Source organism: Hyalella azteca, unplaced genomic scaffold (genome assembly GCF_000764305.2).
Source record: "Hyalella azteca isolate HAZT.00-mixed unplaced genomic scaffold, Hazt_2.0.2 contig10992, whole genome shotgun sequence".
NCBI lineage: Eukaryota > Metazoa > Arthropoda > Malacostraca > Amphipoda > Hyalellidae > Hyalella > Hyalella azteca.
The window spans coordinates 868,973-891,046 of record NW_025941005.1 but is presented as its reverse complement, the minus strand read 5'-3'; the positions used below and the strand labels follow the sequence as shown (position 1 = coordinate 891,046).

General features: G+C 41.9%; 2 protein-coding genes across 2 annotated transcripts; both read left to right on the top strand.

Moving 5' to 3' along the window:
- The first annotated feature begins 7,149 nt into the window (after window positions 1–7,149).
- On the top strand, window positions 7,150–8,296 carry LOC125178571. The gene has a single exon (XM_047882666.1). It carries the CDS (start codon window positions 7,442–7,444, stop codon window positions 8,294–8,296), a length of 855 nt encoding a protein of 284 aa, XP_047738622.1. The 5' UTR covers window positions 7,150–7,441.
- A 2,561-nt stretch (window positions 8,297–10,857) lies between these two features.
- On the top strand, window positions 10,858–20,892 carry LOC108669805 (flocculation protein FLO11). Its single transcript, XM_047882665.1, has 11 exons — window positions 10,858–11,443; window positions 12,349–12,470; window positions 13,423–15,037; window positions 15,695–15,747; window positions 15,880–16,134; window positions 16,356–17,044; window positions 17,408–17,618; window positions 18,515–18,715; window positions 19,445–19,663; window positions 20,479–20,655; window positions 20,796–20,892. The coding sequence occupies exons 1-11, from the start codon at window positions 11,320–11,322 to the stop codon at window positions 20,817–20,819; spliced, it is 3,690 nt and encodes a 1,229-aa protein (XP_047738621.1). The 5' UTR covers window positions 10,858–11,319; the 3' UTR covers window positions 20,820–20,892.
- Window positions 20,893–22,074: the final 1,182 nt, after the last annotated feature.

The window sequence follows — 22,074 nt, the reverse complement described above, 5'->3', positions numbered from 1 at the left end:
AGTTGAACGTTTCCTTTGAAGTACCATACCTATTGTCTAGGATAATAATTTTAATATTATGTAATTAATAATACCTTAAAATGGGGTAACTTTGACCACTTTTTTTCAAATGATGCCATTTTGTTACTAGATAAGTTAAACTTAAATTGAAAAATGCAAAATACAGGTCTATACTCTAGCTTTGCTCACCATAAATTGCTGGCTCCTGCCTCTCATAGTTTTGATGTAATTTAAACAAAATCAATCTTTTTTACCCCAGCTCTGGGGGTATATTTGACTGGGTGGTCTTAGTAACCCCATTGGGTGTTCTTAGTCACCCCATCTTGGTTTAAGTTGCCCCTAATGTTAATAATTTCGCAAGTATTTAACAATACACTTTATTTACTTTATACACTTTTACACAATACACTTTTATTTATACATATTGTATACAGGGAATACAATATTAACTTTTGAGCAAAATACACACAATTGGCAAAAAATTTCCATTTTTTGAACATATTTCAAAGAAATAAACATAATAGCTAACTGTTTCTTTTGTAAATATATGCACTAACTTCCTTTTGTAAATAAACATGATAACTTTCTTCCATAAATGTAATAACTTTTTTTCATAAACATAAAAAATGTTCCTTTCATAAATAAAGACTGAGTCACTGACCTAAGCTAATGCCTACAGACTTACATCAAGAGCAGCATTGAACACATACTGCTCTCTACTATTAAACTTATAAGGCACGTAAATTATCACACAGATGTCCGTCATCTCCACTGAGGCTGTCATCTCTAGCCACTGTAAATACAGTCTTGGATTCACTTGCATGGAGGAATGTGACAGACACCTCAGTCTCATCAAACTGATCAACAGTAGCTAAATATTTTTGATGTTTGTCACTGCTGTTGGTGACATAGACTTTGGTAATCACAATGCTATCCACTTTAAGTGCACTGCTTTTAGTTACTGTTGAGGTACAGGATCCTTCATCAGTGGCACCGATAGGAGCAGTTGCTTTTAGTTTCTTGGTAGGGGTGGGTTTTACTTTGTTAGATGTATTACCTGCTGTAGGGGTCCCAGAACTAGGAGAGGGTATTTCTTTCTGCACCTTTGATGGTGTGCCTGCTGGTGTACGTGTACAGGGAATAAAATATTAACTTCTTAGCAATGAACACACAACTAGCAAAAAATGTCCATTTCTTGAACATATTTCAAATAAATAAACATAATAGCTAACTGTTCCTGTATTACCAGGTATCATTGGCTACTCTCTTTCTGATCTCACTATGCCGCTTAATGAAGGACTGGGCCTGGCAAATTCATAGAAAACATGGGAACGGTGCGCCCTTCTGAATCAAGGTAGCTTTTAACTATGATGCACAAGTCCATTGGTTGGAGAGAGAAGCCATAGTCACTGCACTGAAGTGTCCTTTTCACTATAAGGGCCTCCTCTACCTGTGAGAGAACAGTCTGTCGTCCATGACTAAGCACAGTTTTTCCATGCACTCTGTTGAAAAGAACACACTTGCCGATGCCATACTGCTTTGCAGCTTTTGTCAAACTTATTTCCTTGTCTTTGATCTTCTGCACTACTTGATCAACAAGATCTCTGCTGTAATTCTGGTAGGTACGAGCCCCCTTCGGACGTTTGTAGGTCCTAGGCATCTTGAACTAAGGTCAATACATATAAGTTTAAACTCTATATCTAACAATAATTAGAGTCTGTAGAGTCGGAAACATAAAGAAAATACATTAATAGGTGTTTCAAAGATAAATTGTTATATATGGTCATTTTAAATTAATTAAAAAAAAGTTAAAATTAAAGTTCCCCCATTGGGGGGCGCCGCCCCCCATTTGCAAACTATGACACTTTCCTAAAATTTTTCATTTGCATATGTAACTAGAAGAGTTCTACTAAAATGCATCAAAACCTGGAGTTATTTTGCCAAAAAATAAAGAAATTGGAGGGGGTACTCTGACAGGCTTTAAATAATAGCTCTTTTTCGTGGGTCACATTTTTTATTTTTTAACCTATTAGATATGCAAACTTTTTAAATCTTTTTATTGTATTACGTAGCCTCAGGATTAGGCCTTTAATGCCTATTGACAAAATTTTTCTATGTCAAATAGTTTTTGAGTTTTGGTGGTTTTTGTTAAATAAACGAAAAGTGGTCAAAGTTACCCCGGGAGTCAAAGTTACCCCATTTTACGGTACTCACTAATATTAAATCAATAATAATAAGTTATGATCAATAATCTAATATTAAATATTACTTCTTTTGCTCAAATTCATTTCTTGCCTTCATGCCCAACAGCAGCGACTTCGTTTTCTCGTTTTCGTTGCTGTTTGCAAATAGCTACTAATTTCCCGATCTTAAATAATATTATATATACTGCTAAAAGCTTTTTGATGCATTTCATATCCATGTAGTACATTGTCACCTTATAGGACAAAAAATTCTGCTCAGTTCATGTAAGAAGTTGTTAAAAATGTATGACGTTTTCTACCCTTATTTTCCGTATGCTTTAAGCAGCTATATATCTCTGTGTCATAGATGCTCGCTCTCAGATTTTGTTCTGTGGAAGAAACAAATTTTCAAAATTTTAGACCAAGATTCATAATTATATACTACGACATGAACATTTTCAAGTCGTGTTATTTAAAGTGAAGACAGGAGTAGATTTTTAACACAATCTTGTATTGAAAAGGTTACCGGCTCACAGATATTTAATCCATTTATAGCTCACGCAAATATATTTTATTACTATATATATATATATATCACGAATTATACTCGTATCACGAATCGCATCGAACCGTTTTGTTCAAGTTTCAAGTTTGTTAGTTATGAGGTAGATGCTCTGTTATGTCGAACGAAACAATTTGAATTTTCTCAATAATTTAGACGCTCCGTCGCACTTTCAAGTTTCGAAGTTTCTCTATCGATGTTGGGTGATTGTCAAGTTGTCAACATGAACTAAATTGAACGAAATAATTTCATTTACTGCTTATCAAGAAGATTAGGCAATTCCATATTGATTTGCGTCGCACGAATTTGTATGAAAAAGTGTTTAGAACTGATTAATTTAGACAAGCAAATTACGGTGCATTTGTAGCATAGTTGACTACGGCCAATAATCAGTCGGGCCTTCCGTGTTTTCCTCTTACGGCTGCTACATCCATAGAATCAAAACCTATACATTACACAATTCCGTATTTTACTGCGATGGAGTTCGCAAGAAAAATGGAGTTCGATTAACTGGAGCCGGTTGTGCAAGTGAACAAAATGCGATTTTCGGTATCGATACGTGACTTTCAAAGTAATTTCCTACAATTCGCGGCGAGGAACAGTTTAGGCAACGCACCGTAGAATACAGACGAATTCTATTCATCGTTTCGAACGTGCATGAGGTTATGGCATGATCCACAGTAGCTGTAGATATGCTCATAAATATATTTTGAATGTTAGGTTACGATATGCTACACAGTAGCTGTAGATATGCTCATATATACAGTGGGGGGAAATAAATATTCGTACACTTGAAAAATCGTATTTTAATGTATGTAAGTACATCCATAAATATATTTAGAATGTTAGGTTATGATATGCTACACAGTAGCTGTAGGTATACCCATAAATATATTTAGAATGTTAGGTAGTGATATGGTGCACAGGAGGCATAGATATGCTCATACAAAAGAAGTTAGTATCAGAGGGCAGAATAAATAAATACATTCGAAACGTCGTTAATAAATTGATATTACTCCCTTGAACCTGCATTTTGATCAATTAATGTCATCTGAAGAATATTGTTCGACCCTGAAAATTTAAATTGACGAATTCTCTGGCCATTAACCACCCGTGTTCATACAAATGAGTAGATGATGCGCTGTACAAGCGAAGTGTTGTGCCGGGTGTCAGGTCTTATCTTGTTTGTTGGGGGGTCGTCTTCCGCTCACTGGTCACTGGTCAGCCTTGTCTGTGTGAGATAAAAAACCTCTAACTCTCTCACTAATTATATCGCCTTACTAGCAAGTGTTTTGGCATTGTCACGGCCAGCGGGATAAAGTTTTAGTATAAAACTAATACTGCGCTCCTACTTATTTCGCCTCACTAGCTAGTGTTGTGAAATTGTCACGGTCAGTGGATGAAGTTTAGTTTAGAACTAAAATTACGCTCCTACTTATATCTCCTCACTATAGTGTTTTGGCTTTGTCACGGCCAATGGGATGAAGTTTTAGTACTTCTATAGAACTGATATGTGATTATAAGTTCAGTGCTTCTCATGATATTTCATGTCGCCATTCTCATACACGAGTACGATTGAATTCAGATGTCTAATACAAGTAATACGAGCGTGTGTAATGAATCGTTGTTCATACAGACCTGGTGCCCTGTGTAGGCTCTCTGTCTTGACTAGTTAACACAAATCTGTGTAGCTCATCGTGCCTGCGATGGCACTATGAATACCGTAATAATAGTATCGTACTAGCTCAATGTGCTAAGAGAGCTATAAACATAACATAATTTATTTGAATGGCGGACGACACCGATGTGTGAATTAAAATATGCGTAATTACTCGGCTTTGTCGACGTTTTCTCTAAACTTTGCAATAAATATATGCGACTTTATTGAATAATATCACTATAATCTCTGTTATTATTCATTGTTACTTTGATCTTCTTGATTAAAATAAACGTACATGGTCTGGCACAGACATGCAGTTGACTTGAGATCGAGTATTTCTTGCGGGATCGATGGCAACAACGAAGAAATTCAATTTATTTCGTCAGAAATAAATTGAACTGCTCTACATAAAAGAGCCCCTAAAAAATTGAAAACGTTATTATTTTCAACAATAAGATAAAATAAAAAAACAGCACTCCTTCTCTCCGTGGAATTTGTTTAATCTAGCAGTAGACGATCACTGAAGCTGCATCTACATAGAATAGAATAGAAGTGTCGGCACCGAAGAAATAGGCCCATGGCCTGTTGCCGATTCTTGAATTTTTCGTGACTTGATTCACAAGGGATCCGGCCTTTGGAACCCGATCTTTCTATAGCTGACGATTGATTGAGATAGCTGCTGGACTTATTGCCTGGTCCGTAATTTGCTAGGCATTTTAAGACTGAACATATGCTCCAGCATAGCTTCGTCCGGACTTATTGCCTGGTCCGTAATTTGCTAGGCATTTTAAGACTGAACATGCGTCCTAAATCACCAGCGATACTACCCTTCGTAATGATCATAGTTACCGGCCAACCAACGCACACTTGCAATTTATTGACAATTCTATCGTATTTATTATCTCTCAATTTACAGGAATGTTATTTTTAGTTCATTAAAAATAACAGCTCGTCATACAGTGTCGGTTACTACTTATGAAAAATCTACTTTATCTGGATAGAGATGATATTGATACACTTCCTTGTATAGCGTAGAATTCTCGCAGGTTTACATGAAAAATTTACCATTATTGTTCCACGCAGGTCATTAATTTATTGCCGTTGTTTACATTGGATCTCACGGTACTGTGAACTGAGGTTATTACATTGCGTAAGATACCGTACTGTTACATTACTGTTACGTTACTGTTACATTACGTATTGCGTTACGTATGACACTTACGTACGTTACGTAAAATAAATTTCTTTCCTACGCGATTTATTAAATGACATGGCTAATTGACAAGCTAAGAAAACGCATGTACAGGAAAAGAAAGCATCTTGATTCTATTACTTTGTGCCGTCAAGGAACCATAGATAATCTGTGGATGTTAATTGTCATGAACTCAGCCTCAATCAAAAGGCGATGCTTTTTTTTGGAAATTATTATTCATGACCTGAAATGTAGCAGAAAGTCTACTTTATTATTCAATATTTATATTTACAGTAATATCTAATTAGTGATTAAATTCAATTATTATTTTTCAAGATTCATAAATTAGAAGTCCGTTGCAAAGACTACCTAGCGAAAATATGAATATTAACATTTTATCCGTTATTCCTGTTTACCACCTACAAGGCTTGCAACTTAATTGTATCGAACACAATCCCTGATTGAACCACAACTATAAATAACGATTAAATTCGCTTAATATTAAAACGAAAAATAAACTGCCTGACTACTCGATCATTTCTCCTGAGTTTCTCAGCCTATTTATCGCAGCTAAAATGTTACCTACAAATATTTTTCCTAATTTGCCAGTAATTAGCGGCAGAGAGGTGCTTGCATCGCTACAACAGGCGGCGTGGTGCTTGTCTGTTGGCTTTCCACGCTCTATCCTCAAAAAACAACCGGGGTCAAATTCAGGCGTCCAGTTTCCCGTGAAAAATAAAGCTGTGATTTGGAGCCCCGCGCTGTGGGGCTTCATCCTGTGCCACCGCCATTACCTCCACCATCACCACCAACACCACCACCACCAACACCACCACCATCCACCACCACCACCGCTGGGTTGCCCTGCTACACGCCATCCACCACCACCACCATCGCTCCGCTATCAGCGGGTGGAAGGCCCTGCGCTGTAATCGCTGCTGGTCACAAATGATGCTCGCGGTAATGTGGCGGTGTCGCCCCTACCTCTTCCTGTTGGTCGGACGCATGGTTTAGTCGACACAGTGGCACCTCCAGAGACGGAACTCCCCTCTTCTCTTCGGGAAAGTTTGCAATGTCAGTTTTCTTGTACTGAAAAAAAGAACTTATCGAAAAATTTCTGTTCATGCCTGGAAAAATGACTAACGGCAAGCCCGTCCGCTTCTTTTCGATAGTTTTTCAACGGGAATCGTGCATCTTCATTTGTATTCAACTCGATTTATGAACTTTTTCAATTTGCGCACATTAATCATAAAAATCTACTAAGCGCTAATAAACTGTGTATTTATTGAAAAATATTGACTGCACTATTAAATTGAAGTGCATTTATTTGCTCGCCGGCATTCGACGGCCGGTTGACGTCATTTTCCTTCGTAGGAAATTTATCACGACTGGACTAAAACGCATTTTATATTCATGCAGTCAAAATGGGTCTCTTTAAAGAAAAACGGAAGAAGCTACGAGTGCGGGAACCCAAGATGCTCCCGAAGGATCTTGGATCAACTAAGTTAGTCACTCCTGCAGGTGCAAACATAATGGCCGCAACTAAAGCAGATCTCCCAACTGAGGTTCGTGCCTCTATTATTTGTTCCTTATCACCCGTTGAAAAACGTTCACCACACACGCGGCACCACAATGGTGATGAACGCGAGGCTAGTGATGACGCTTCCATCCAAGCGGAGAACCACGAAAACGGGACACACAATCGCCGCGCGGCTGACGCTTTCGAAACCAACATTGATGTCATTTTTGCATCCGATCCTCCGACTGTTGTCCTCAGCATCAGCGCTGAGGATCTCGATTCTTCCAATTCGTCGTTACTGACCATTCCTCCTGCCCCAGAGTCGATGAAGAATAACATTTCATCGACTAATTCCTCATGTTGTCTAATCACGTCGGAAGCATCGCTTTGGAACGACTCCTGTAACTCGGCTGATGATGACAACCGGCATCATGTGTATACCCGCAGTTCAATTAATGTAAGCAAGCTCAAAAGTGAATCTTCCGATTGCATATCAGAGGAGTCCAGTGTTCTAATTGATGATGCCATAGAAATAATTGAAAAACACATGAGAAATGAAAAGCAACATGGGCTTAAATTTGGCACCGAGGAGCAGTTGTCGACATGGGCTTCGAATGCGAGCGTTGATAGCAGCTACCAACTCGTCGGTGACCATAAGACAAACTCGGACGTCAACTCCTGTCAAGAGCCTGATCCTTCTTACGCGTCATGCGTCAAAAACGAACCATGTGATCCGAATGACCCTATTTCTAACTTCGATGTTCAGAACTTCTCCGATCTCATAAGATTTAACCGGCCATCAATCATCCAAGAAATGCCTCAGAGTGATCTGTATGATTTTAAACTTCTTGACTCGAATACAAGTACTCAATGGACAGATCACTCGAATATGCGCTCCACTCCCTCGCACTCCTCTGACAGTATCCAGTACAGACCTTCAGTTATCTCGGACGTCTTAACGCCCGTGTCGAGCATTGCCGCAAGTTCTCATATTCTTGCGACGTCCGTGCAGTGCGACGGGTCATCAGTGTTGACACCTACCACGTGGAAGCCTCCAGGCGTTGAGAAAGACTTCGATGCTCAATATTTCGACCCTGCGTGGGATCCCTGGGACTATCAGGCATCGCAATTAGATCCTTATGATTACAGGTATAGTTATGTCATTAAATTTGTGCCATAATACAGGTTTAATTGTCGAACTTACGGCGCATACCATTAGATCCGTGCCATTACAGGTTTAATTGACGAACTTACGGCGCATACCATTAAATCTGTGCTATTACAGGTTTAATTGTCGAACCTGCTGCGCGCACCATTAGATCCGTGCCATTACAGGTTTAATTGCCGAACCTGCGGAGCATACATTAGATCCGTGCCATTACAGGTTTAATTGCCGAACCTGCGGAGCATACATTAGATCCGTGCCATTACAGGTTTAATTGTCGAACCTGCGGCGCACACCATTAGATCCTACGAATACAGGTATAATTGCTGCACTAGAAACGCCCATTTTCCATACGAGTCTTCGTATTATTTTTTCATCAATTACATAGTCTGTCCACCATCAATTACTCGTTTGTATGTCTATTTGCTTGTCATCCACCGAACTACTGCCATATTATATAACTGAGTTCACTACTAAGTGATCAGGACTCAACACAATCAATAAGTTCATTGTTAAAAATTCCTGTAACTTGTTGTACAAGACGAGTTTTGCAGAGGGAATAACTGCTTGAACAGTTCTTCACACTGACTTTGTAATTTTAATATGCAAAGCGCTTGTAATGTGTGCCGTTTTGCAATGGTACCTACCACATCATTTCTCAATAAAGAAAAATTTTTTTTCAAATTATCAATCATAACGAATACATAGATAGAGCGAATGCAGAGATGTATAACCAATGTCGATATATTATGAATGCAGTGACAAAGAACTATTTGGACAAGATCTCGCTCATTCCTATGAGTGATGGGCACAATGATCTGGTTACAATTGAAGGTCATGAAGGTAATTGTTCAATATACTGCTGAGTCACCAGCAGCTGCCCACATACTGATCTGTTGTGCATAGCGCCCTTGCTGGGTCATGATCACCTACACGGACAACCTTATGTAATCTGATCACCTCCTACACTCATCACCTCCTACACTCATCACCTCCTACACTCATCACCTCCTACACTCATCACCTCCTACACTCATCACCTCCTACACTCATCACCTCCTACACCAACAAATAGCCTATGGTATAAAAGTATAACCTACTAATCCCTACGTACGCCCGATAATGTGCCATTATTGTCACTTCTTCATTGAACTGCTGTGCAAGTTACTTTTGACTAATCTCAAAATATAATTTTTTTTTTCATAGCTCCGTATAGATCACGCGTGTGCTAATATTGTTTGAACTCCTAATTAATATCCATTTAACTGTTACAATCACGATTTAACTGTTGTGTAAAAACGATTTAAGTGTTGGGAGGCTAATTTGTTTTAAAATGTTGTGTAATTATTTTCAAACACTTATTTATCTCAAATTAAGCCTTGGTTCCCTTGCTAATCTATTGCACGTGTATTCTGATAGGCCCACCTGGAGACAGGCTATGTATAGGTCAATTGCGCTATCTTTATCAGTTAACGATGGCGTGGTAAGCAAGTGTGCAGCTCCTATAGTGACCGATACTTATCACTGTATCGCCCAGACTTTGGACAGTCTTCACTGAGCCGTTGACTGTGAGTGATGCTTGCTAGGGACTTGTGTCGCAAATAAATATTTATATATCAAATAAATCAATCAATAAGAAAGAGCTTCTGTCGCAAATAAATATTTATCAATCAAATTAAATATGAACCGATTAAATTTCTCGATTTTTTAACACCTACATTATTACAACACTAAAAGAAGCGAATATGAATAAGACGAAACAGGAGTGTTTCCCAGTTGTGTGCGTGGTGCCGTTCAAACGTTATTTTGATGTAGCCATGTTTTGATGTTCCTCAAAGTGTATCATCTTCCTTTCTGTGAACTTATCAATTAATTTTCATTTTGAAAAAACTTCTGTAAATTGTTTAACGAATGGATAATGAACACTGGACAAAGTAATTGCTTATAACAGTAATTTCATCCTTTATTTACGGATACATTGACCGTTGTCAATGCTATTCTTCTACTAAGGCCTGGGTCCCAGAGGTTCCGTCAGTGTTAAGCGAGTAACAACTTATTGGTGAAAAAAATTGATAAAAATTACTCTTAGCTTACAAAAGTTCATTATTATTGCGTTTATTTTTCATAAGTAATAACTTAATTTTGTTCGGTAGACGAAATCAATTTCCATGCCACGCGAGCTCGTAGACAAGCGGAAGGGGCGCCGGTGAGTGTAGCGATGCCATCAACAATCTCCGTGCATTCTGTTCTTACGTTCCAATTTTAGTTTAGTGTGATCTTCATCTTATATTCATTGTCGAGAGGGTCCACTTCTTCCGATATCTCGATGATGATCTACTTGTGCAGCAGATATGAGGCTATTCTAGCCTCGATTCCAGTCGTCAGCAACTATAACAAAATATGTTGTGCCTTTTACAATGTTGTCGTTATGACCATTTGTTCAACTTGTTACGTATTCGGTGGTAACTACACGTCTCTAATTTATGTACATTATTGTCATTTAGTGTGCATTACCCAACTATCCACATATTATTTCCATTAATGGAAAAATTTTGACTTACAGGCGCGATGTAGCAGCTGGTGGCCTGGCTGCCTGGACTCCATCGGCCACATGGAATGACAGGAGTGCTGGGAATGAAGGTATCGGAGAGGTGGCATCTACATCCATCAGCCTGCCATCTGCATCCATCAGTCTGCCATCTGCTCCTCAAACGTCTCCTCTGCAGCTACAGCTCCGACAGCATCTTTACGCCGCCAATCAATTTCTAGATGACACTTGCTATGACTTCAACTCTGACCACGCGCATCCTTGTTACTCCGGTAATCGGGAGTTTAGCTCCTACTCTCCGTGTCCCACTGAACGACCCCATTTGGACTCCTACGGGTACTTGTACCATGGAAGTCCTGCCCCGAACCCGCTCATAGTTTCGCCGCACCTTCATTTCGACACGTCGTCCAACTGTCTACGGTTGCCGGCGACTCAAGGCGACACGTCGTCCAACTGTCTACGGTTGCCGGCCACTCAAGTGCACCCCCGTATGGACCAGACAGGCGCGTCGCCCCCCGACGACGGGGAGCGCCCTAGGACGGACCAACAATCGGTCGACTCCAACCCGTCCGTTAGCGGGGCGAACTCCCCCTTCGGCAGCCCCGGTATGTCGGGTAAGTGGACAAACCCGACAACTTATAAAGCCTTTTTTAAATTAAGTTATTGAATTGAAATTAATAATGTTTCTAAAATTATTTTGTAGTAATTGGAAATTATTATCGTGCTGGCTATTACATGGGACTGCTAAATTCAACTCATTTTAATGCGGGTCCTGAAATTGAGTCATGTAACACATTCACCATTGATTTAAGAGTTCGTATGTTTCAGTCTAAATACGTATAGAAATGAAAGAATTATTAAAATATTAGTAGGTACTTATGTACAATAATTTTCATTAAAAACTTTTATATACAATACTTCTTTAGATATTTAATGTTCAATACATAAATAAATATTCGTCAAGACTTTCGAAATCTTTTTTCACTGGACGACTCTACACTTGGGCGACCGCTTATGTTCCCAGTAATTATGTATATGCCCCCTCTTGCACCTTCACATGGATAATTTATTTGCAATTATCTTGCTCGATAATGCATTATCTTGCTCCGCATTTATTAACCTGATCATGTGCTGTACGCTATCCCTATCTATTTATTATCCCCAAGCCACCCAGTTCACTGTAATTATCAAACATTTGCCATGATCCATCATCTGCGTGATGCGTGGGGATTGTTCGACGTGGATCTCGCCACGGCTATTGTAATGCAGCAAATAAGTTCTGCATTGATCTAACTGCCAGAAGAAACAATGATAAATATGAAAGGTTCATGCAACAATAATTGTGTGATTCTAGCCTCCTTGTGACGCTTGCCTCCTTGTGACGCTTGCCTCCTTGTGACGCTGGCCTCCTTGTGACGCTAGCCTCCTTGTGACGCTGGCCTCCTTGTGACGCTGGCCTCCTTGTGACGCTAGCCTCCTTGTGACGTGTGTGTGTGCTAGCCTCCTGTATGTATCGCAGGCAAGGGTCGCCTGGATCGCCTGTGTGGCGTGTGTGGCGACAAGGCGCTGGGTTATAACTTCAACGCTGTCACGTGCGAGTCCTGCAAGGCATTTTTCAGACGCAACGCACTCAAGAATAAGGTGCGTATACTTCGCGACATCTTGAATTCATACATTTTTCATTTAGTGTTAATTTTCCTTATAAATATTATTAATATTAACTGATCCTGCAAGGCTTTTTTCAGACGTAAGGGTACGCACACAGTGAAAGCAGGTTGCCAGCGTGCTGGTTACCTGCTCAGGCTGGCGCCTGTAACCATAGAATACAGAAGCCTATTCGTACAGGTTTTCACTGTGAACACTTACATTATTATCCTATGTTCATTCTTGTGGCAGGTTGGAGCAGGTTGCCCGCGCGGGCAAACCTGCTTTCACTGTGTGCGTACCCTAACGCTCTCAAGAATAAGATGCGTATACATCGCCGCCATCTTAACTTCATGCATGTTTCAATTAGTGTTAATTTTCCTCCTAACTATTATTACTTGCTAAGTTTCAATATGTAAGGTACCTATATCTGTGTTTCTATTTACGTCCATCAGATCCTTGGGTGGTTTTATTTACATTTCAGTTTACGTTTTCATTTCGCCTTAAATTAGCAGTTATGAGATACAGCTTCTGATGCTAAACACTTGAGCAGCAGCGAGGCTTGAAGACCGAGCTATCGGCCCACATTCATACATTTGGAGATAGTGTTACTATGTAGTTTATACATACCTAGAGTTTTATATAAATGCTTGGGAGTTTTATGTATACCTAAAGATTTTCTTAATTTTAATGTCACCTTCATGGAAGGTCTAGTTTGATGATATAAATTGTCTTGCTGTATCAGGAATAGGTAGGATTGGCGCTAGATAATTTTGATATCACCTGCGACTCCTGACGTTAAATACGAGGTTCCTTGCTAATCGTGATGTATGTTTTTGTTAGGTGTTATCTTATAAATTTTCTTTTTATTCCTACACGTGATTGTTTGTTGTTGTTTGTGTGTTGCGAATCACAAATTATTAATTAACTGCTATTAATGACATTTCAGAATCTAAAATGTCCGTTCCAAGACAACTGCTCCGTAGACACGGTCACCCGGCGCTTCTGCCAGAAGTGTCGTTTGCGCAAGTGCTTCGAAATTGGCATGAAAAAAGAATGGATCATGACCGACGAGGAAAAGTTCAAGAAGAAACAGAAAATAGAAGCCAATAAACTACGCAAACAGTTTGGCCATTCTATACCGAATCCCACGCTGACCACAAATGATGTTACCTCTCATCCATCGCCGGCAATTTCGCCGTTCCTTAAGGGCGATCTTTGCCCAAGCCCTTCGTCGTCTACTGCTTCTTCTGACCTCGCACAGACCCATCCAGACTTGCAGGGGCGCCAAAAATTATCTACTTACCAGGAAATAAATGATGTCTTGGGGCAAGCTCCCTCTCGTCCGAGAGCAGATGATGGAGCTGAGGGCGACTATCGCGACAGGACTGCAGCTGGAGCGACATCTATGATGACAAGTCCTGTTGTATTAGAACCTCTTGCTAATGAGAGTCCGAGCAAACCACAAGCGGTGGTCATAGGGATGGTCAGAGAGACCGATGTGACCGGAAGAACTTCTGCCAAGGTCCTGAGGCTAGATAATCAAACTGATGTCCACCACGAAATAAATAATTTGTACACAAATGAGGCTCACTCGTCTAACACATCGTCTACTCATATAGCCTCACTGGAAGCAGTTGGTAATTCTCATCAATTAAATGCTAATCTAAACAATCAGCAAGTATTTTACCAGTCCTTCCCTTCTATTCAGTCCAACCCTGAACAGGTAATAGAACTCAGTTCTCTTGTGTCAACTCCCAGCCCCGAGGTCACCGCCACCGATCCTTCAAGCATGACTGTAGGTCCCGCTTTACCTGTTGCTTTAGTTCCTCCTGTGCCTCATTTGATGTCAAGTGATGTCATAAACGACTTATCCTCAATTCCGCACACCACAGCTACGCCAAAAGTATCTCGACCTAATATCCAAACTGCCATTAATCCATCTGCACTGCAGTCTTCTCGAGCTTCCAGTTCATCTTCAAGTGAACCTTCATTCCCACCGCATCAGATCCTAACTTCTAGCGCACCTTTGCCTCCAGAAACTGGTAATTCTGCTCAAAATCCTGCCAGTTTACCGCTGCCTCTGTCAACTGTCAACTCGCCTCACAATCCTGCCAGTTTACCGTTGCCCCCGTCAACTGTCAACTCGCCTCACAATCCTGCCAGTTTACCGCTGCCTCTGTCAACTGTCAACTCGCCTCACAATCCTGCCAGTTTACCGCTGCCTCTGTCAACTGTCAACTCGCCTCACAATCCTGCCAGTTTACCGTTGCCCCCGTCAACTGTCAACTCGCCTCACAATCCTGCCAGTTTACCGCTGCCTCTGTCAACTGTCAACTCGCCTCACAGTCCTACTTGTTTACCGTCGTCTCTGTCACCTGGCAATTCTGCTCACAATCCTGCCAGTTTACCGCTGCCTCCGTCAACTGGCAACTCGCCTCACAATCCTACCAGTTTACCGTCGTCTCTGTCAACTGTCAACTCGCACTCTGATGTCACGGGAGCGGTCGCCGGTCTCGGAGGTTGCGAGGTGCGGGGTAGCGAAACTCGGACGTCGTCAGCAGGCAAGTTAACAATAATTATTTTGATTTTATGTACCTATGTGTATTTTTGCTTTTCAGCGCATTTTCTCATTTATGGAAATGTCCGTCTGTCTGTCATGTCCGTTTGTCTGTCTTTCCGTCTGTCTGTCCGCCTGTCCGTCCGTCTGTCCGTCCGTCTGTCTGTCCGCCTGTCCGTCCGCTGTCTGTCTGTCCGTCCGTCCGTCCGTCCGTCCGTCTGTCCGTCCGTCTGTCCGCCCGTCTATCCGTCCGTCTGTCCGTCCGTCCGCGACCACGTTTTTGTCGATGAGAAAATGCGCTCTCTGTCACTCACTGCAGTGAGTACTGAGTTATATTTTTTGTTTTCTTGGTGATCTCTTGGGTTATTTCCTTCATTCGTGTTTTATGTTTATGATCGTCTATATGTTGTTGCAATAGTTTGTTTTTATACATAGGGTTGAATTTTCTCTATTGTACAAGCCTCCGCACACGCGTTTAGTTTTGAAAGCATTCCATTTAATTCTGAATTCACCAAATCTTAGAAATAATTTCATTCACGATTTTTAAAATAAACGTAAATTTGGTTCAGGTCTGGGTTCGTTACTCATTCTTGTTGAATAAAATTTGTTCTGTAGAAATTCTTCATTGTATTTAGTACTTAAATGTTTGTTATACGAGCAGACTGCAGCACCAGCATGAAGCTGTCACAGCTGCTGCAAGCGCCCACATCAACAGTGAGTTATAGGCGGATTAAATTATGTCATATAGTTTTTTATTTGCTTATTCTACTCCATTTTGAGTCGAGCCCACATTAAAATATTTTACGGTTGCTTAGTGTTGTGAATAAAACTTAGTTCCCTCAACAGCGGCCGCTCCTCTGCTCTCGTCCTTCACGTCAGAGGCCAGAAAGCTTTTCGTTGTCACGTCCAACCCAAGACTTGTCCTCTCGATTCCCGATACCCGCACGTCTGGAAACGAATTCTCTTGTTGGGCCGGATTGTCTCGTTTCTGCTGGTCCAGATTCGGATTTTTCTCCTGACTCTGAACCTGGCCATCACTCCTGTAGAAATAACGGAAATATGATCCCGTCATCGCCTGCTCTGTTTGAAATTAAGCAAGAGGTTGGTAGTACGTTCGATAAAAATCATTCCCTGCAGATAATCTTGTGACGTTATTTGCCCAGTTCGCTCGATAAAACATTGAGAAAACTTTAACCCTTGAAAAATATTTATTCAACCCTAATATATTTATTCAACCCTAATATATTTATTCAACCCTAATTACTTCTTACCTAAACTAGCAATCACTAAAGCGTTTAAATAATCTAGAATCTTTGTTGCAGCCTGTAACGTCGAGCGGCATTACAGAAGCAGTACCTCTGCTAGACCAGCCCGCTTCTACCGTTTTGGATTCATCCTCGTGCACGACGCCGGGCATCAGCAGCTGCAACACGACGCACGGCAGCTGCAACACGACGCACGGCAGCTGCAACACGACACACGGCAGCTGCAACTCGACGCACGGCAGCTGCAACACGACACACGGCAGATGCAGTGACTGGAGCACCAGCAACGCAATGCTGGCCCCACTTAACAAAGTTCACACCGGCTGTAAACATCACGACAAAGTTACAGCCAATCCTAATCCCGCGTGTACCGAGAACTCGGCTGACAATTCAGGCACGTCTTCCGTGAATGTGGATACCTTTCCGAACTCGAGAGCCCCTGCCGGGAATATTGAAAGTCCAAAATCTGGTTCGTTATGTGCTGCAGCAGGCAGCTCGCAAGGACCTCCTGTGACCCAAGAGTCTTCCAAAATTACTCTCGTGAAGCCCGAAATTATCGAAGGCCACCCGAAATTATCGAAGGCCACACTCGTGAAGCCCGAAATTATCGAAGGGCCTCTTGACAGTTCGCAGGAACCTCCTACGAGCTCCGAGGACGCTACTTCGGCGCAGGATTTTGAGCCGTTCTGCGTGCTGGAGGCGCTGAAGAAAATACAAGTCCCCCAGGAGGACAGCGCTGACCATACGTGAGTCCCCCAGGAGGACAGCGTAGTCCCCCAGGAGGACAGTGTCCATACATAAAATAAGTCCCCCAGGAGGACAAATATAAGTCCCCCAAGAATAAGTCGCTATATCGCTGTCCCCCAGGAGGACAGCGCTGACCATACGTGAGAGTCACGTGGCAGTTACGGTGTTGGAAATGATGTTTCATGTTGACAAATTGCTTTTTCTTTTGCTGGATTATTTTTTGTTAGTCTCACCAAAGCGATGTCCGTTGCAATCTCGCCTACACAATGTCTTGTCTTTGCTCACCTAATCACCACTAGTCACCACCACCCATCACCACCACTAGTCACCACAACCCCTCATCACCCTCCTGTACACCACAGGACCACCAAGGGCGCTCCTGACGAGGCTGTGGACGACATCCTGAACAGCGCTGTGGCGGCAGAGTTCTCGCCCTACGCCCTCGTGTTCGGCGGCGCCCCCCAAGGCGCCCCGGGGGCGCTGACGCCCCCCGAGCGCCACAAGCTCGCTGAGCTGCAGCGCGCAGACACCGCCATGCTGGCGCCCCTCAGCGAGGACCAGGCCTACAAGATGGTCTGTAGGGGGGCGGTGGTTTGTAGGGGCCTACAAGATGGTCTGTAGGGGCAGGTGGTCTGTAGGGGCCTACAAGATGGTCTGTAGGGGCAGGTGGTCTGTAGGGGCCTACAAGATGGTCTGTAGGGGCAGGTGGTCTCTAGGGGCCTACAATATGGTCTGTAGGGGCGTGCGCTCATAGAAATCAACGGGACTTTGTCTAAATAGCGGTGCACTTCTTCCACTTTTGAGGGTCATCTTGATCCTGTTAGGCCCGATAAAAGAGGTGTAACATGGAGGAAGCGTGTCACTATTTGGACAATATACCCATTCTTTTCTCTGTGTGAGGATCCTGAAATTTATTAGTTAATCGCTTATAATATTCTCCCGGAAACAAAGTTTAGTTTCTCGATGGCTTGTTACTGAATTAACTTGCTCTAAATTACGTTTTGATTTAGTAACTCCTCGAAAATAAAATGTTGACGGTATTTTTTTCGTGGATATTTTTAGCAGCAAGACTTTACTGTAGATTAGGTTTTAATTTAATGAGTTAATGATGATTTATTAATTTAATAATAATAATTAATAATAATAAATAATAATTTAATGATTTAATAATGATTTATTGATTGAAGGCATTAAAACATATTTAATGCCTTCAAAATTAATCCATAAATCATAGTGCACGTGTCCTGTATGTTTTGTGTTCGGATATCAATAAAAGAATTTTTATGTCTGCAATATTGACTGATATTGATCGGCAGGACTAAGTAAATATAATTTAAATGTCAGGATCAAGTGAATATAATTTAAATATCATAATTAAATATATAATATAATGACGTATTATTATGAGCAGGACCAAATAAAGTATATTATTATGAGCAGGACCAAATAAAGTATATTATTATGAGCAGGACCAAATGAACTCGTCGCTGCTGACGGTGATCAACATGACGGACATCGCCATACGGCGGCTCATCCAAATGTCTAAGCAACTCGCCGGGTTCTCGGGCCTCTGCACCGACGACCAGATCGCGCTGCTCAAGGGCAGCTGCACAGAGATGATGATCCTGCGCTCCGTTACTGCTTATGATGAGGATAAGGAGGAGTGGAAGGTGGGGGAGTGGGTGGTGGTGGGGGAGTGGGTGGTGATCCTGCGCTCCGTTACTGCTTATGATGAGGACAAGGAGGAGTGGAAGGTGGGGGAGTGGGTGGTGGTAGAGGGGTGAAGAAGTGGTGGGGGAGTTGTGTCGTTTTTAATCTGCCCGCTCTAGGCACCAACAATCCTCATGTCTAATCCAGCTCATTTAGCCTGAAATTTGCTTTGATTTATTGCTGTTCTTTATTTTGTGCCACTATAAATAAAGGAAAAACATGTCTTATCCACCCCCCACTTTTTTAATGAACAATCCTCATGTCTAATTCGTCTCATTCCGCCTGATATTTGCAGTGTTTCAGCTGTTGTTGTCGTGCAGATCCGCAAATTGTTACGTGCAGATCCACAAATTGTTGCCGTGCAGATCCGCAAATTGTTGCGTGCAGATCCACAAATTGTTGCCGTGCAGATCCGCAAATTGTTGCCGTGCAGATCCACAAATTGTTGCCGTGCAGATCCGCAAATTGTTACGTGCAGATCCACAAATTGTTGCCGTGCAGATCCGCAAATTGTTGCCATGCAGATCCACAAATTGTCCATTGTTGCCTTGCAGATCCACAAATTGTTGCCGTACAGATCCACAAATTGTCCATTGTTGCCGTGCAGATCCACAAATTGTCCATTGTTGCCTTGCAGATCCACAAATTGTTGCCGTACAGATCCACAAATTGTCCATTGTGTCCGGCAGATCCCCGAGCACCGCGACACGTACAAGTCCATCAAGCTGAAGGTGATCAAGGAGGCGCCTGGCAACGTGCACGTCTACGAGGAACACAAGCGCTTCATCCTCGCCTTCAGGCCAGAGTGGCGGCATGACCAGAACATCATGCTGCTCCTCTCTGCCATCACGCTCTTCACGCCATCCCGCCCTAACGTCCTGCACCCCAAGGCCATCCAGCATGAGCAGGTCAGTTGTCCTGCACCCCAAGGCCATCCAGCACGAGCAGGTCAGTTGTCCTGCACCCCAAGGCCATCCAGCACGAGCAGGTCAGTCGTCCAGCATGAGCAGGTCAGTCGTCCTGCACCCCAAGGCCATCCAGCATGAGCAGGTCAGTCGTCCAGCATGAGCAGGTCAGTCGTCCTGCATGCATGAGCAGGTCAGTCGTCCTGCACCCCAAGGCCATCCGCATGAGCAGGTCAGTCGTCCAGCATGAGCAGGTCAGTCGCCCAGCATGAGCAGGTCAGTCGTCCAGCATGAGCAGGTCAGTCGTCCAGCATGAGCAGGTCAGTCGTCCAGCATGAGCAGGTCAGTCGCCCAGCATGAGCAGGTCAGTCGTCCAGCATGAGCAGGTCAGTCGTTCAGCATGAGCAGGTCAGTCGTCCAGCATGAGCAGGTCAGGTTATAGATTCCATCATCGCCAAGGTAGTGCTGCTATCTATCATCGATGTATAATTAAAATGATATTTACCCTGTTATGATCGCTATCATTGTGTGTGCAGTGCTGCTATCTATCATCGATGTAATAATAATAATAATATTCCTGCTGTTTTCGATCTCTTATCTGTATAGTTTTGCTGCCTATCATCGATATAATTAAAATGATATTTACCCTATTATGATCACTATCATTGTCTGTGCAGTGCTGCTATCTATCATCGATGTAATAATAATAATAATATTCCTGCTGTTATCGATCTCTTATCTGTATAGTTTTGCTGCCTATCATCGATATAATTAAAATGATGATCACACTGTTATCATCGGTATCATTGTCTGTGCAGTGCTGCTACCTGCTGCTGCTCAAGCGCTACCTGGAGACGAAGCTGGGCGTGTGTGAGAGCAGGGCGGTGTACTGGGACCTGCTGGAGCGCATCAACGACCTGCGTCGTCTCAACGAGAACCACGTCAAGCTCTACATGCAAGTCAACCCTGAGGAGGTCCGCCCTCTCTTGATAGAAATATTCGACCTGAAACAGCGGTAAAACTAGAAGAAATATTCGACCTCAAACAGCGGTAAAACTAGAAGAAATATTCGACCTCAAACAGCGGTGAAACTTGAAGAAATATTCGGCCTGAAACAGAGGTAAAACTAGTAGAAATATTCGACCTCAAACAGCGGTGAAACTTGTAGAAATATTCGACCTCTAACAGCGGTGAAACTTGTAGAAATATTCGACCTCTAACAGCGGTGAAACCCAGAAGTATTCGACCTGAGACGCGTTGACACTCGTGCCATATTCTGTCCAAGTTTCAATAGGTACGGTATCGGTTAATGTGCTCTTGTGCAATCTCGTAGTTCAGAATGTTACATTATTGTTGGATTTTATTTCTATAACAGAGCAGATTTACCCAGCACTATATTCGTGTTCTCGGTTAATAGCTTAGATTTATTTTAGTTCTGAATGCGGATAAGACACATCCGCTACCTCGGAAACTAAGGATGCTAGTCAGGGTTAGTATGCGAACGTCATAACAGTATAATATTGCACATTATTCAGATATACAGGACTTATAAGATCTTGCCAAGCATCTGAACTTTCTGTTCTCTATACGTCGTTGAAAAATCGACCGGATTGGAGGAATGATTTAATTTTGGATTTGGATCTCATTCCTGATTGATAAAAATGTGAATGATTTTCCTGTGCACTTTTTTGGTGCGCTTCTTTGGAAAGAAGACGAAAATTTGATGAAAGAGAAACACTGATTTATTTATGTATTCATATCTTAGTTTTTCACTAGAGGATCCTCACTAAGATCTTAGATTGATGTGATCCGCGCAACGAAAGATCATAGTTCTCTGGAAGTGTGTGACCGCAACAACTATTAATGTTTAGTTCGTACCATTTCTTTTAAGCGGCCATACCTCAATGAGATGAACGCTCTCTCAGTCTCTACTGTACATACTTTATTAAGAGTGTAAAAACTTGTTTACGTTTAACAATATCTTCTGCTTTCATTCTTTCTGTTTTCCAATACTCGTTTCTTCCGTTGTTTTTTAAATTTATATTATGAATGTTCGCAAATTTGTTGATTTCGATCCAATCAATAATCTTGGCATTTTCCAGAGTTGCTAATTATTATTCTCTAATAATTTTATCAGAATTGAGAGTAAATTGTTATGTAATAACATAATATTAATACATATTAACATTAACATAGTGATGTCGGCGCTGAAGTGTAGGCCTGATGTGGCCTGTCGCCGATTCTTTTCCTTTTCGTGCCTTGTTCACAGGAGATCTAAACTAAAAATATAAGCTTGTATATCGTTAATTTATAGCAGCCAGGCACCTGCACCCTGTTTCTTGATATTGCTGGGGGACTACGTCTTTCTACCACTTGATTCGGGTACTGCAAGTACATGTAATGGTTCAGTTCAT

Bases quoted from the DNA above. Each gene is read 5' to 3' on its own strand.
- LOC125178571 (XM_047882666.1), top strand. From the start codon at position 7,442: ATGAAGAATAACATTTCATCGACTAATTCCTCATGTTGTCTAATCACG.
- LOC108669805 (XM_047882665.1), top strand. From the start codon at position 11,320: ATGGACCAGACAGGCGCGTCGCCCCCCGACGACGGGGAGCGCCCTAGG. The intron at 11,444-12,348 runs GTAAGTGGACAA...TATGTATCGCAG, and splicing joins CGGCAGCCCCGGTATGTCGG to GCAAGGGTCGCCTGGATCGC. The intron at 18,716-19,444 runs GTGGGGGAGTGG...TGTGTCCGGCAG, and splicing joins AGGATAAGGAGGAGTGGAAG to ATCCCCGAGCACCGCGACAC.